Genomic DNA, 15,778 nt, shown 5'->3' with positions numbered 1-15,778 from the left:
ATGTCAGTTATTTAACAACTGCAAGGACATTCAAAAGATAAACAAGGTCTGACATATCAACGTTGTGCGTTCGAAAAAAACCTCCAGTTAGACCAAACTTCCTCACCATCGATACCTTTAGGTGGAAATCTCCAAATGCACTTCCTGTGTACACATACTTTGAAACGTCATCCGGTGTTCTATATGTCTCGATTTCCGTTACACACTCCCTCGTTGTAACTGTATTTTCTAAACACTACAAATAAACTTGAATTCAATGTAAACATGAAAAATAAGTATATACATCTGCACTATGTAATAGTTATTTAACAATGACATGCTAAAAGTGTGGAAGAAATAAATACAATTCGTGTGCGATCATGATCGATATTATACACATGGGCAATGTTTTCAGTCTTCACCGTTCACCAAACTGATGACGTTTTACTCAAGTGCTGTCGTGGAAGGGAAATTCTTCCTATCTCTTGTGACAGATGATTGCATGAAAACATGACTATGTGAACAGCTGTCGCATAACAGATATAACCCGTTAGTGCGTCCGATGTAACACCAACTCTTAATGGCTTTTAGCATGCTTCAGAGCAGGATGTCTGTTTGTAAGCGTACGTTAGAATAACGTGAGTCAATGTTGATAACTCTCCATTCCTGTAGCAGACGAAATTTGCCGCTCCGCAGATTTCATCTTTGACACTACTAGACGCATAACTGATAAAGGCGCTTATTATTTTCACAAGCAGATCCATTTCTTAAAAACTTATGTTTTTGTTAGGGTTTTAAAATGCACCATGTATTCTACAATAGTCCAGTTCGCTGAGCACTGATGTACAACATCACAGGCACCGACTTGTTCACCCCATTTGTACAATTATTCAAGTCATATGAAAATCGAATTGTTCAGCATTTTTTAATCCCTTTGATGTTCAGTTTATGTGCTTAACTGATATAAGCAAAGGTTTTGTGTTTTGTAGAAAAAAATACAAACATGTAGATCTATGCAAGGATAATTCTTATCAAAGTTATGTTGAATTATATGTACTGCATTTAAATATTCCCCAGACTACGCAGTAGAATCAGAGACAGATTACCGTGTTGGTCCTGTTCCATAAAGGAATCGTAGAGTTAAGATGATTGAAATTTGAGTACCCTTGAACTCCACTCCCCCAAACTTGAGTTACCCAGAAACATTTATTACTGGAGAATATTTATGTTTAACAAAATAACACATAATATAGATATTATGCAGATTGATTTCTGTTTATCTAGATATCCTGTTTCATAACCAGAACTGTGAATTTCAATAGCAGTAAGCTATGTTTACAACAAACTAGCTTTTTAACAACTGATGGAAGAAAAAACAGTATTGTGGGTCCTGGCACAGTTTGGCCTAAAGGCAGTTAAACAAACTACAGTTATAATTACATAAAATTAGTGATTACTTAGAGTTTGTTATAAAAGTAATTTAATGTAGTGCCAGTGTAAAACACCCATTACACTGTGTAGTGTGTCCTTCTTGATGATGCCTTGTTTGGTAATCAGTAACCAGGCAGCCAAAGTCAAAGGAGTCAAAATCAAAATCCCAATATTAATTAGTTACATGTCTCAGTCATTTTTTACATGTGTAACAGGGTGTGGAGTCAGTCCCACACTTAACATTCTTCCCTTGTCAAATTGATGACATGGTTAACCTCTTATGGACATGCATCTGACTTTGCATCAGAAGGTCCGTGGTTTAAATCCCGGCATGAGACTTTTATGACCACTACACATTGCTTGGCAAGGATGTTTCATGTTTGATTTATCAATATACATGCTATGTTGTTGAAATGTTTTACACCTTTATTATGGCTAATAGTGGCCTAGGTATAAATATGAGTCCAGTCACTTCAGGCAGTCATTTTGTGCCACGCTTTAGCTTCTCCAAACTGTAGTCTTACCATGTTACTTATCCATAAATTATGATGGTTGTATTTAATTACAGATTTTGCCCTTCTGAAACAAAATGTCCTGTCAAGTAACACTGGACTTTCTATCCACTGGATTCACAGTCAAGCCCATCCTACTGATGTGAAGATGGGGAATATTGAGGCTCATGACTTTGCTCCAGTTCGAGCTGATGAAAGGAAAGAGCTCAACCTGAGCAAGAAGATATCTTATAAGCAGTTCTGTAAGGTAGGTTGGAGTATTTCACTATAATGCTATGCTACTTTCCAGAGAAAATGATAACAATAGCAATAATGAAGCCCAAAATGAAACTGATGTAGGATCCATGCTTTGCATCATGGTGTAATTGGTATGTTGTTCCTGCTATATGGCAGCCGTCTGCAAGTATTCAAGTCTGGATCAGACAATTCAGCATTATCCTTGATATACGCAATCTGTCTGATCACCCGATCCCATTAATCATCTCTTCCAACAAGCAGGGGTTGCCGAAGATCAATTCTAACCTGGATCTTCACAGGTCTATGATTGAAGTTTTACTGAAAGAGGTATAAGGCCATAAACACTGATTTTCTGCATGTAATACTGGGCAGTATTCTTTTTATCTTAAATTTTATGTGTAGAAATCACGCCTTAAAACTGTCACCTATAATGAAACTCAATGTCATGTTTCAGCATTTGAAAGGTGAAGCACACGAGTCGATGTTAACTGAACTACCATGGAGCATACGGGATTCTGTGTCTCTCTACGAGAAGATGAACGTATCCTTCAACGCCATCTCTGAGCTACCACCAGAGTTACCTTTACGCCTGCCACATCTGTCACATATAGATCTCAGTTATAACAGACTCCAAACATTGCCAGAGAGCTTTGGGCTTCTTTTCCATCTCCGAACTCTGTTGCTTAGTAACAATGCTCTTCGAAGTCTTCCAGAATCTTTTGTGCATCTAGTAAAACTGGAAAGTATTGATCTGTCTCACAATCAACTTAAGGAGCTACCTGATGAAATGGGAAATATGGAAGCTTTGTCCAAACTCAACGTGGCCAACAACAAATTAAAACTCCTGCCATTATCTCTTGGAGCCAGTAAAACATTAACTTTGCTCATAGCAAATGGAAACAAGCTTGACTCCCCTCCTCAAGCTATTTGCAGTGAAGGATCAGAAGGGACGTTACAGTTTCTACGGAAACTTTATAAAGTTTCAATCATTGATGTGCCAAAAAGACCTTCAACTCCACTAAACGAGTTCCCCCGAGTACGGGGCAACCAGTTGCAGAGTTCTGTGATAAATCCCCATTCTGCCCAGATACAGTACATACAGGAACAGACAGATACCACCAATACACCCATGCGGATCAAGACTCCATTGTTACCTCCATACGGGGCCTCTGAACTGGATGCCTTCCAACTGAGAGATAGAATTATAGGTAAGGCATCAGGAAAACTCTACACAATGATATATTGTGTGTGATTTATACAGAACAATCAAATTTATATGGAAGTAAAATTTTAAACTTATCCTGTCATTGGTCAGGTCTCCCATCAGCTTCAGACCACAAACTGTATGATGATTTTACAAATAATTTTCCAACTATTATTATTGTTTGTGCAGGCGATTAGGTGTATATCGATGAGTTTGGAATCAAAAAGGTGTAGTGAAAATTTTAGGACAAGTTGTTTAGAACTTAGTCCAGTTGATGATGACAAACATGACGAAGAAATAGAAGGAACATTGATTCCATTACATTTCAATCCACATCTGTTGGGTGACCTGGATCATTACATTTTTCAAAATGTATGTTTCATATATTCCCAAATAATTTCATTGCAGTTGTTGAGTGGTATTCTTTACACCTAGAATAGTCATATGCACACAATTTTGACAAAGGGATCAAATAATTGTTAAGATGTTTTTTATTGTATTTTTCTCTTCAAAATTGTATTACATAATATAAATCTTTCTCAGATAAACTAGTATTTTGAAACATTATGGCTGTGGAAAATACTCAATCATAAATAAACTGAATGCATGCTTATTACATTCAGAGTTATTAATGAACACATTTTGCCATATTATTTATCTTTTTTAATACTGAAACATTAGTCTTTTGGGTATTTGCTCTAAAGGCCCATCGGTCACTTTGCTCTGCAAAATGGAAGAATGCAGGTTGTAGTCCAGTTGGAGACTTGCTGAACCTGGCCAGATATCTGTAAATGATAGCAACCAAAAAAAAAATACTAATGCATGAATAGTCCTTTTCAATTATGACCTTGATGTGCATTGTTATACAAATGATCAAAAACATCTCTCCTATCCTGAATTTAATTACTTCAATATACAGTATGGTTCAAAATTATTGAGAATAGCTAAAGCATTTCATATTATTAAACGAGAACAAATCAGATAAAATTGAATGTATTGTGAAAGTGAACTGACCTTTTCATGCTGTGTAGGTAACAATTTAATATTTTATCAAGTCTCCTTGAGCTTCACGGCACAGTCTAAGACGGGTAGGCATACTTCCTATCAGAGAGGTTAGTGTCTCGTGAGTTATGCTGTCCCAGTATCGGACCACTTCTCTCTTCATGTCTTCAATTTTTGTCAACCCCTTTTGATTCACACATTCCTTCATCATCCCCCAAATGTTCTCAATGGGATTTAAGTCAGGACTAAATGCAGGAAATGGTAATGCAGTCACATTTTTCTCCTGAAACCACTGCTTGGCATGTTTTGCGGTGTGTTTAGGAGCATTATCTTGCTGCAAAATCCAGTCATTTCCATAAAACACATGTGCACTTGGAAGGAGGAAATTATCTAATATGTTAGTGTAGTGTTGACTTGTCAGATTTCCCTCAAACACACACAGCAGGGTCGTTCCTAATAAGGATATCCCTCCCCATACATGAAACTTTGGGCTGTATTTAGGTCGTCGATACAACGGTGCTGACGCAGACTTTGTCCATATTTTCATATTATTGGGATATACCCATATTGAGCTTTCATCAGTAAAAATCACATTTTCCCAGTCAAAGTTTTCATGTGCCAAACACCACTCAACACGCCTGTCTTTATGTTCTTGTTTCATGAGAGGAGAAGGAATTCCAGTCTTTTTCTCCCATCCAAGATCAATCAAATTTCTTCTAACTGTAGATTTTGATACAACTGTTGATCCCCTTTCTATCATTTCATACCTGATGTTGGAGATGCTTGCCCTTTGCTTTTTAGACGCTAAAATTCCCAGCCGGACGCGATCTGAGAAGTCCAATTTTCTGGGTCTCCCTGCTCCTTTCTGGTGCCCAAAATCCTTTCCCTCTTTAAAATTCTTCCTAATCCTATACACAGTAGAAAGAGGAGTTCCTGTTCTCTCTGCCAATGTATTTACATCATCAATTCCTTGAATACACAACTCAAAAATCAACCTTCTTTTATCTTCAGCAGACATTGTTGACAGTGCTGAGGAAAATGACGTCTGCTACAAATTCAGGGGAGGTAACTCTAATTGTACTATACTCAGTAGGCCAAGATGAGTTACCCCCCTTATACCATTACTTAGTTTTAAGTATCAGTGAATCAGCTGAGGTGTTAGGATAGCTCAAAGTAAGAAGAAAAATTCTCAATAATTATGAACCAGACTATAGACCCTCAATCCAGGGGAGCATAATCGGTAATCTCATCTAGATATGGGGATGAACCTTATTAATCTCTTCTCCAGTGAATGACTGACTTGCCATCAATAGGAATTAGATTATTTACGTTACTGAATGAAATTTTGTTCATTAGTGACATGTTGATATTACCTGCTACATATTTTATAAATTGCATGAGCATATATGTATTCTGAGTTTTTCAAAGTGGAAGGTCAACAGAATTTTACTGGCCTGAGCCATTGTATTTGCAGATAAAGTCACATTTAAGATTGTGTTTGGAACCGCTATATGGCAGATTGTGAATTCAGTGACTACTTCCATATACAATGAAACCTGTCTAAACTGGTCCCCCACAGGACCGAAATAAAATGCCAGTTTAGATTAGACAGGGTACCGGATTGGATAGTGATATTCATTTTCCAACATGGCTGTTGTTTACATGCGTCAGTCTCTTTATCTCTGTATTGACTTTTGTAATTGTGCAAGAAATTAAAACAATGTTGATGACAGACTGGATTGCTCACTCCCAAGCCAGTTTATACAGTGTTAATCACAGTTAAAATTGCTTGTGGGGATTAGAAAGTTGTGCTGGAAAAGACAATTGCCAGACATTTCAATGATCATGATATTGTTATGAAATGGCGGGACCAAACTTTTAAGCCAGTTTTGAGAGGTCTTAAAGGTCTTTGTTTTCCGTTTCAGGTATCATCTATGGTGCTGCAATAGGTGATGCTATCGGTGTGGCGACCAGGTGGATGTCCCCAGATGAATGTGAATTCTACTACAGCAAAGACAATATTAGCTACATGGACATTGTTCACGATGAGCATCGTGTTCGATGGAGGAAGGGAGACTGGACCAGCAACTTTGACGTCTTTGTAAGTCACAGTTGGTCATCTGTCTGTGATCATTAGGCTATGCTTGACTCACTGAGTACCTATGTCTGACTTTAGTAAATGTAGGTATCGTTAAAGTTTGGATACCCTGGGTATATATGGTGTTGTGGGAGCTGTAATGTCTCACATATGCTTGTGTATGAGAGATGGATTCTTTAGTAATAAAAAGACAGACGTGAAAAGGGTTTGGTGCTTGGCAGAAGTAAATCCTTCCCTCTGCCATTGCAAACAGTCGATTAGCTTATACGGCTGATGCACACTTTCGACAATTCACTGTTTTATGTGAATCAGACGAGTGATGCGTATTGAGATGTTTTTCCAAGATACAACACTTAAAATAAAATCACTGTACATCGGTGACAATGCTATGTTTCAGATGCTTGTAATGGAGTCTGTGTTGTCCTGGGGTGGAGTCGTAGATGAGCTGGACTTTGCCAAAAAGCTGCGGGACTGGTCCAAGAATGGCTTTCCTGAGCTGGGAGACTCTGAGGGTGTAGTCCTCAGTGAAACTGTCCAGAAGGTAAACTCAGTTTCTATCTCTTTCATATTTTGTAGAGGGTAGATATTCCTGCTAATCTGACCATGTTACATTGGTTTCAGTCCCATATATTATGAGATATTCTGTTCCTTGTATTCCCATTTTAAAAGCAAAGTTTGTTTTGTTAATGACCAAGTGAATCAATCATTGACTGACAATTGATAATTTATTTCATTGCCAACCATTAACATACGAAGTATTTGACATAATTTCACATGCAATTTCAGCTCCATGACTAATGTAAAAATGTTGCAGAACTCAAAAGTTGAGTTAAGCATGCTGCCAACATTACATCGTGGAGTGACCATTGCCTTGTCTGGTGTTTTAATGTGCCCCCATATATCTTGAAGCTATGAATATGGTCCTTTGGAAATTGACCAGTCAATCCGGTGGTTTATATCACGAACATCAAATTAAGAGATCATGCCTATAACCAAAGTCAGCCATCCTTACAGTCAAGGGCTCCATTTCACAAGGCTCTCATAAGCCTAAGATCACTTTACTTTTCTCGTTGCATTTGTACCCCCTATGTTACAGTAATGGAGATATGAATGCTACAAGAAAAGTTACAAGATGTTAGACTTCTGAGAGCTTTGTGAAATGGGGCCCTGTTCTGTTTGTCACCTCTTACAACAAGCATAGGTTGATGAAGACCAGTATTGATCCAGATCTTCATGGTGAGATGATTCTCTTGATGATTTGAACTATCTCTATCTGATTACATCATGTATCAGATCCTGAAACACAAAGCATTTGTGGAGGACCCTCATGGTACAGCTGCAAGGATCCTGACTGAGGACCTGCCAGTGGAGAATGGGTTTGACTTCAGTGACACGGACAGCCTGTTTGATGAGGATGTGTGGAGACAGCAGCCACCCAGACAAGCCAACCCAGACCTCCGCAGCTTCAGCACGGCCTCCGTCAGCGTGTGTGACCACTTTGGTACTGACAATGGTGCTATTATCAGGACAGCTATCCTTGGTATGTACATGTCATTATTTGGTTTCGTTTGTAGTTTTACGCCACACTCAGCAATATTCCAGTTATATAGTGTCAGTCTGTAAATAATCGAGCCAGGACCAGACAATCCAGTGATCAATGAGTACCAATCTATGCAATTTTGATATGATGACACGTGTCACATATCACACAGATTGATGCTCATGCTGTGGATCACTGGATTGTCTGGTCCATACTCTATTATTTTCAGGTGGCCGTTCTTAATGATGCAGCTGCTTCAAAACATGATTTGTTGCTGTATACTGTTCCTTCTTGTTCCCACAATCATGACCTTGACATCCAAATTTCCTTGATAGGTTCATTTCAACCACATTGAAAATTACTTATTATGGCTATTGGTCAACAATTTGTGTTTAAAATGAAATGAAATGTGATGCAAGCACTTTTTACTGGGGCTCCACATATATTTAAAATTCTGACCTTGGTTTGACCTTTGCACTTTAACCAATCTGAACTCCTATACTTCTTATGTTCAGTACTCAAATGTGGTGATATTAGCAACTGAGACAGTTCTTAACTGGCCAGATTGTTTGAACTGTCAGCTGATAGATCCATCCCTGGCCTTTTATGTCAATGAATTATCTAATTTTGCATGTGGTTGAATTGCATAGTCACTGTTAAAATATAAATTTGTTTGGTTTTCTCTTACTTCAGTAATCTCTTCAAAGGCTGACCCCAAATTATTATTGTTGTTTTACATTACATTGTTCACTAGTGTAGGTGTGATAAATGGTTTAATCATGATCTCATTGGAACTGGTAAGTCAAAGATCCATTATCATGAAGCATCGTTACAGAGAAGGGAGTTGCAAGAATTTGAGACAACTAAATGGGTGACAAAAATGGCATTGAAACATTGTATTAACTTTTAAGAAGATTGTGTTCGACATTTGAACATTATTTAGGGATTCTTGTTGGGCAGGGGTGGGTCATGAAAATTAGTCTTAACACTAATGACACTGACCTATTCACCCCTGTAATGAGTGTGTCTAATGTCAGCTTCAATTATTCCCAGGTGTCCCATTCTTTCACAACCTGGGGGAGGTGACAGAGAACGCTGTCAGAATCTGCCGAGCCACACATTCAGACAGTCGATGTGTGGCCAGTTGTGTCGTTATCTCTGTCGTCATAGCGATGCTGTTACAGGTAGGTCTTGTCACAAGGGATCGCCCTATTGGGATTCACGGGTTAATTAGACCTCCAGCAGTTTTAGGTGGCAGCAAGAGGCAGTCAAATGGATTGGTTAGTCAAGCTTAGTGACTTCATTACTTGGATGTCACCATACCCTGAACGTGGGAATTGTTGCTCACAATGTCTGTGACCTCTGCTTCTCGTGACAGGTGACTAATGGGATTGGGTGGTCAGGCTTGCTGACTTCGATGACTTATGTCGTTGGTTCCCAATTGCTCAGATTGATGCTTATGGTGTTGTGATCACTGGATTTCTGGTCCAGACTCGATTATTTGCAGACCACCGCCATATGACTGGAGTATTGCTGAGTGTGGCATAAAACTCACTCACAATATCTGTCACTAGATTGTTTGGTTCAGGATATAAACAACAAGAAACAATACAGGATGCCCATATTGAAGATAGGTGTTAAGACAAGTAACACCTTCTTGCAGATCAGTTTACAAGAATCCCCATTGACAGATAGGAGTCAATGAGTCTAAATGGAATGTCATGTCTGTAATGTTTACTGCAAATATCAAAGTAAAGGCATGTCTTTAGGTACGGGTATGTTGGGCATGTTGTCTTTCTCCTGCACTCAGCAATAATACAGATATGTGGTGGTGATCTGGACCAAAGAATCTAGTGATCAACATCATGAGCTTCAATCTGATCAATAGGTATAATATGTAGCGTCGCCTCACACAACAACCATTAAATTAGAATCCTAAAAAGTAATTAATGAAAACTATGACAATGAGATTATGAGAACTATATGTAGACGAGGTTTTGAGGATCTGGTTGTATGCTGAAAAATATCTTTTGTTTTACCTGTGATGAGATTGAATTTCATTAACCTGATGCTTTAAAATTCAGGGGAGGCAACTTGAGCCAAGTGAAATTCTGTCCCAGGCGAGTAAATGTGGCCTACAGTATCTGTTGGATGATGAACTCCGAGATGAGATGATGATGCAGATCAATATATCAGAGATAGGGAGGTGGGTGTTACCTGAAAACTGTGAGTGTTCATTATATGGTGATGGGTTCAGATTTTTCTGTGTTTTTTTGGAGGGGTGGGTGCAGTTTTTATGTTTGTAACTCCAATAACATATAAACATCGAAGTCCTTTTAAATATGTCAACATTATTAACTTTGAACACTGTTGACATCAATATGACATCAGTATGACATCAATATGACATCAGTAATACCTGACAGAAGTACAACAAAAATATAAGAACACCATTAGATTGGGGTACAGGTAATGTTTTCAAGATGGTTGTAAGACAGTAGCTTAAAGTTATACCAAATTCAAAAGGAACTCTGGATTTCAGTTTGGAATGCACATTTCAACTAAATTTTACAGCAAGAGCCCAGGACCCCAAATTCAGTTTATGTCTGTCAGTTTTTTATATGATTCATTGACTAAGTTTTATTTGGCTGCTTCTCATCTGCTGGGTGTGATATTACTCTGAGAATAAATTGCTGACACTGACATGTTTTCATTGCTAATGCATTGATTAATATCAGCAAGCATAATGCTGGTTGAATACTGTCACAATAACTGTACACAGTTTGACGATTTGGGGATGTATACCGGTGGTTATATGGTCACAAATGTTATTATTTTGCTGGTGTGTAATATACTAAGCTGAATTAGGATATAGCATTAGTAGGGGATAGTATTGCAGTGTTATCGCAGTAGTGAAAGCAGCAATATTAGTCACCCTAATACAATTTGTTTGTTAGACTCAGTGGACATGCTATCACCTATTTAAAAAAGTTTTGGAAAACCAAATAAAACAAAAATATCTTATCTCAGATATTTCTCTGTCTGAGAGGAGAAATAATTACAGTCTAGCCTTTGTATATGTCATGATAGTAATGTAAATGTATTTAGTTCTTATTTGTTTTGTTTCCATGAATTATTCATTGCACCAGAACCATTATCTCATATTTTTTATCTAACATTATTCATATGGAGTAAACAGTACACTCGGTAATGGCACTTGAAAGTTTCTATCACAATGACTTCATGTTTGCATACATTTTGTCAGGGCATATCGTATGAGTGTTGTTTGCGTTTCACTCAAGGGTAAAGGCCAGTGCTATACTTTCAGTATGTTCCCAGTTCCTACTGGCCTCTGCCAGAGGGAGGATTAACACTGATACTGTCTTTATAAAATGTCCCTGAAACTGTGAAACGATAAACTCGTTTCTCATTACATGGGAACACAATTACGTTAATGCTCATCGTGAATAATTCATAATCTATAAGCTGCTTACCAGTCAACCCTTGATATGGCTTGGTTCTGTTGTAGATATAGCACAGAGGTATTTGGACAGTATTACTGTGTAGAGGTGCCAAGAATCTGATATGGTACTTGGCAAATTGATATGCAGGTCAATCACTTTTGACATGTATATTTATTGAATTAGTAATATGTTAAGAATTTGAAAAACTTCTAAAAACAGTTTTGTAATAAGTCATGTTATTTTACCAACACTTGTAAAATGAGGTGAAAATGGTAGATTTCATGGCAGTGGAACATTGTTTACAGATATCAGTGTACATATGTTATTAATTTCTCAAGTGGGAGCAGGGTTGTGCATGATTTTGTAAAATACCAAACTGTGTGCAGGTGAACTTATTCAACTGTGATCAGTTTGATCAGAACTGTCTATTAAAGGTCACATGCAACCCAAAAATCAATCATAAATAAAACATATTTATCACTTATTCATGACATATAATATACATTGCTGCTTTTGAAAAAACAAATAAACAAAATTATAAACGTACAATCGCGATTCAAAAGTGCAATATTTTGTACTTTGGCTTACTTCCCCCGAAACGAGGCCCTTGGGAGACCGAACCCAGTCATAGCGGGTGGATATGCACTCAAGTGTAACGACGGCTTCAGATTGGCTGTTTCATTTGCTGATATGCTGAGGGTTCATTGTGTGTACAGAAAGATGATCTGTTTGATGAGCATTTTAGAAGTATAGCCATTCACAAGAAAGTAAGATTCTTTAGGGTTAACAACTTCTTTTTGTGTACTTGATGTGTCGTTTCAGTATGGATTCATATACTGTTGTCAAACAAAATCATATGCACTACAAGAAGTTGTTATCCATGAAGAATGTATATAGAGATGTTGGGTTTGGAAAATACATGTTCTCTGAATTTGTGCTCGATCCAATCAAAAATCATGTCAGTAGAGATGGTAAACTACTGTGTGGCTGGAATCTGTCATTCGTCAAAGTACAAAGCAGGACTTGAAACTGACAAGAGTTTGCACCAGTTTCCGTCAGATCCAGTCGTCCAAAAAAAATGAATGTAGTTTGTTTGCAACCCACAGACATAAAAACATGTCATGTGTATCACACGTGCCTAATTACATAATGTGGCAGACACGGGACTCGGGTGCACGAGTCATAAATCAACTTATTTTCTTTATGTTGTATAGTCTGATAGGTCTTAAGTTCAAATTGCACATGGTCAATGATTGAAGCTGTGTATTGCATGTTGTCTTTAGCAGACAGGCAGACAGACATATTGGTGTGAATAAACCAGACACTGAGCTTTCTCTGTGACAGAGACTGCTTTCCACAATCAACAAGTTTTTGTTACGTAACGAGTAGATAATTTACTTGTTTGTGTACACAACCAAGATTAGACTACTGCTCACGACCTCAGACGCTGGGCATGCATACTGTTTCAAGCTCCGCGAACCTATTCACTGCACATGCGTTATGGACGCAGCGCAGCGCAGCACAGCTGTTGAAACCAGTTTTCCCACCAGCGCTGGGGGGAATTTAGTGAAACGTTTGAACTCCAATTTCGCAGGCTTTTTTTTTATCGTGTTTTTTCAACTTTATAGGTTGAATTGGCATTTTTTATGAATTGTTCGTTAAGTGCATACCGAAAGGTACCAGAATCTGCAAAGTTGTGTTTTACATTGCATGTGACCTTTAAGAGGGATTAAAGTTATTACTTTGTTTAAGAACAGTTGGGTAGCAAACTTGTTGAAGTAATTACTTGTGCTGATGACCCAGGTGTGATTACAGACATGGCTGCATTATGTCATGCACACTGATGCTGTAGCCATCATGATATATCTGGAACATTGGTAATTTAGTGTCAGTTGCAGCAGTCATGGACAAACATTGTGATAAAAGTATTCACAATGGTAGTCAAATGTTGTAGTGGTTAATATCTATCTGTGATATCTTGCAGCCTGAAGACAAATGAGACCAACAGAATGAGCCACACCTACAAGCCTCTCACGGCGGCCATGTTGGCTCTCCACACTCAAGACAGTTACAGGTATGATGGAGGAAAAGCATGTTGTTTAATGCCACGCTACACTATGGCAACCTGTAAAGAATGGATGATCAAAGCTTGTGAAAATGTGGAAATCATCTGTCTCTGTAAAAAGTGTCATGTTCGTATTTTTATTTTTAATATTGTCGTTGACCTCCCCAGTGTAACTACTGATGGGTACAATGTGTGAAGCCCATTTCTGGTGTTCACAGTCGTGATATTGCTGGAATATTTCTATAACCGGCGTAAAATTAAACTCACTCACTCACTCACTCACTCACTCACTCACTCACTCACTCACTCACTCACTCACTCTGGGTTTCTGAAGCTTACTATTTTTTTTTAATCCATACTATGGGAACCTTTTGATCTCAAGTAATATCCCATAAAAGCAACCTGAATGACATGTTCTGTTCATAATTTAACTGAATATTTTCAAATCTATCTTTAATGTGTACATTTGCAGTTTGAGACCTGGCCCCAGTTTCTTGAAACAAACTTAAGTCTGAGTTTTGACTGAAGTTTGAGTTTTTACTCAAATTTGAGTAAACAGGAAACTGAATTTTCCACAATGAACTGAAATCGATATTAAACTCAAACACAGTAGAAAATTTGAGTTTGGTGGATAGATTAATTAAGTTTGTATGGGCTTTTTTATTTTAAAAACACAGTTGAAATTCAGCTGTTACATTTTGTCAAACCCAGTTTGAAATTTGAGTAAAAACTTTTTTTCAAGAAATCAGGCCCTGATTAGTGTGGTCAAGGCTTCAAAACCTATTTACTATTATGTTTCATGTTGAAACTTTGGAACATTAGTACAATTTACATATGGAATGTGCAACTTTGTGCAAAAATGTAACAAAATATATGAAGAGAAAATGAAAAATATTCCATTGGAAGTCCAGAGATTTACATGTTATGTCTTGTTTGATCAGACTGGATCTTCTTAAATAGCTACATCTATTTTAAACTTGTCTGATCAGGGAGTTCGTGATGAAGCTGATTCACGAGGCCGGTGACACTAACAGCAACACCTGCGTAGCGGGGGCAGTGCTAGGGGGGAGGGTGGGTTACTCCCACCTGCCAGCTGATTGGATACAGGGGCTACGGAAGAAACAGACCAACTGGCTCAACATGAAGATCAACGCACTGCTGGACATGATGGGGATTCCATGATTTGTCACTTCCATGTTTTGTCACTTCCATGATTTGTCACTTACATGATTTGTCGCTTACATCATTTACCTCAGAGACAGACTTCATTCTCATTAGCAAAACTCTGTTAATGTGGACAGACAGACTAGGTGCTGTGAAGAGTTGTGCCCCTTACAGGAGCCAGAATCCAGGAATTGTGATCTATCATGAGCAGAGAAACACAGTTAACCTTGACAGCCAGTGTAGGTGCTTTGAAGAGTTGTGTCCCTTATGTGTGCCAGAATCCAGTCACTTGATTCATTATTAGCAGTGAAACACTATTAACCTAGACAGGCTTTGTAGATGCTGTGAAGAGTTGTGTCCCTGAAGTATTCCAGAATCAAGGGATTGTGAGTTTCATTCCTAGCTTCCACAATTACGGTCTATCAAAAATATCCATGTGATCACAGATATGCATCTACAAAGGCAAAGACATCTCTTTGGGCTCTTTAGAGATACTTATTATTGCAATACTGTTCAAAGTGGACTTTGAGTCAACAGACTCTCTCTGTAAACTTGATGGTATAGTTTCAGGGATGAAATCTGGATTCTTAGGTGTTGATGTCCTTTATATGTATGTCACTGCTCCAAGCAGTTACAGTCTGGAAAGGAGGTTTCTGGATTAAAAAGGTCCTGTTTTACAGGGTTTCTCTGCATATCTGCTTCACATGAATACATGGATTAAAAAAAATATGATGCTTTATTCATCAAGCCTATTAACAAAGTTTGGTGTTTTGTACACAGAAAACATTCAGGACAAATACAGGAACAGAGTTATCACAGAAATCAAACCAAGGTCAGTCACATTCGAAATTCCAGACAGAAGTCATAGTCCTAGCCTCAGACAGAAGTCACAGTCAGAAGTCACAGTACATTTTATATCATGCCAGTCAGTGATGGTCAGTGATGTGCTATGACCAGTTCTTTTAGGCTGTGTATAAAGTCTACACATGCTATATTTATGGTTCCCAGGAATCGCTTGCAAAACAAGATTTTATTGCTAAATCTTAACCATGACGCTTTGACTTCTTACGGTTAGGATTATT

At 38.0% G+C, this 15,778-nt stretch overlaps 1 protein-coding gene across 1 annotated transcript; it reads left to right on the top strand.

Annotated features, from left to right (window-relative positions):
* The first annotated feature begins 420 nt into the window (after positions 1-420).
* On the top strand, positions 421-15,153 carry LOC137295572 (uncharacterized). The gene is made up of 10 exons (XM_067826978.1): positions 421-617; positions 1,979-2,169; positions 2,614-3,367; positions 6,291-6,466; positions 6,861-7,004; positions 7,757-8,003; positions 9,057-9,187; positions 10,088-10,209; positions 13,452-13,541; positions 14,522-15,153. The coding sequence occupies exons 2-10, from the start codon at positions 2,071-2,073 to the stop codon at positions 14,712-14,714; spliced, it is 1,956 nt and encodes a 651-aa protein (XP_067683079.1). The 5' UTR covers positions 421-617; positions 1,979-2,070; the 3' UTR covers positions 14,715-15,153.
* The last annotated feature ends 625 nt before the right edge of the window (positions 15,154-15,778 follow it).

The sequence above is a fragment of the Haliotis asinina genome, chromosome 9 (assembly GCF_037392515.1).
Source record: "Haliotis asinina isolate JCU_RB_2024 chromosome 9, JCU_Hal_asi_v2, whole genome shotgun sequence".
Taxonomy (NCBI): domain Eukaryota; kingdom Metazoa; phylum Mollusca; class Gastropoda; order Lepetellida; family Haliotidae; genus Haliotis; species Haliotis asinina.
Note: the sequence above shows the minus strand (reverse complement) of the source record. Positions and strands in the feature narration are given on the sequence as shown.

Coding starts and splice junctions, on each gene's coding strand:
- LOC137295572 (XM_067826978.1), top strand. CDS start 2,071: ATGGGGAATATTGAGGCTCATGACTTTGCTCCAGTTCGAGCTGATGAA. Junction 10,210..13,451: donor AATATATCAGAGATAGGGAG/GTGGGTGTTACC, acceptor GATATCTTGCAG/CCTGAAGACAAATGAGACCA. Junction 13,542..14,521: donor CACACTCAAGACAGTTACAG/GTATGATGGAGG, acceptor TTGTCTGATCAG/GGAGTTCGTGATGAAGCTGA.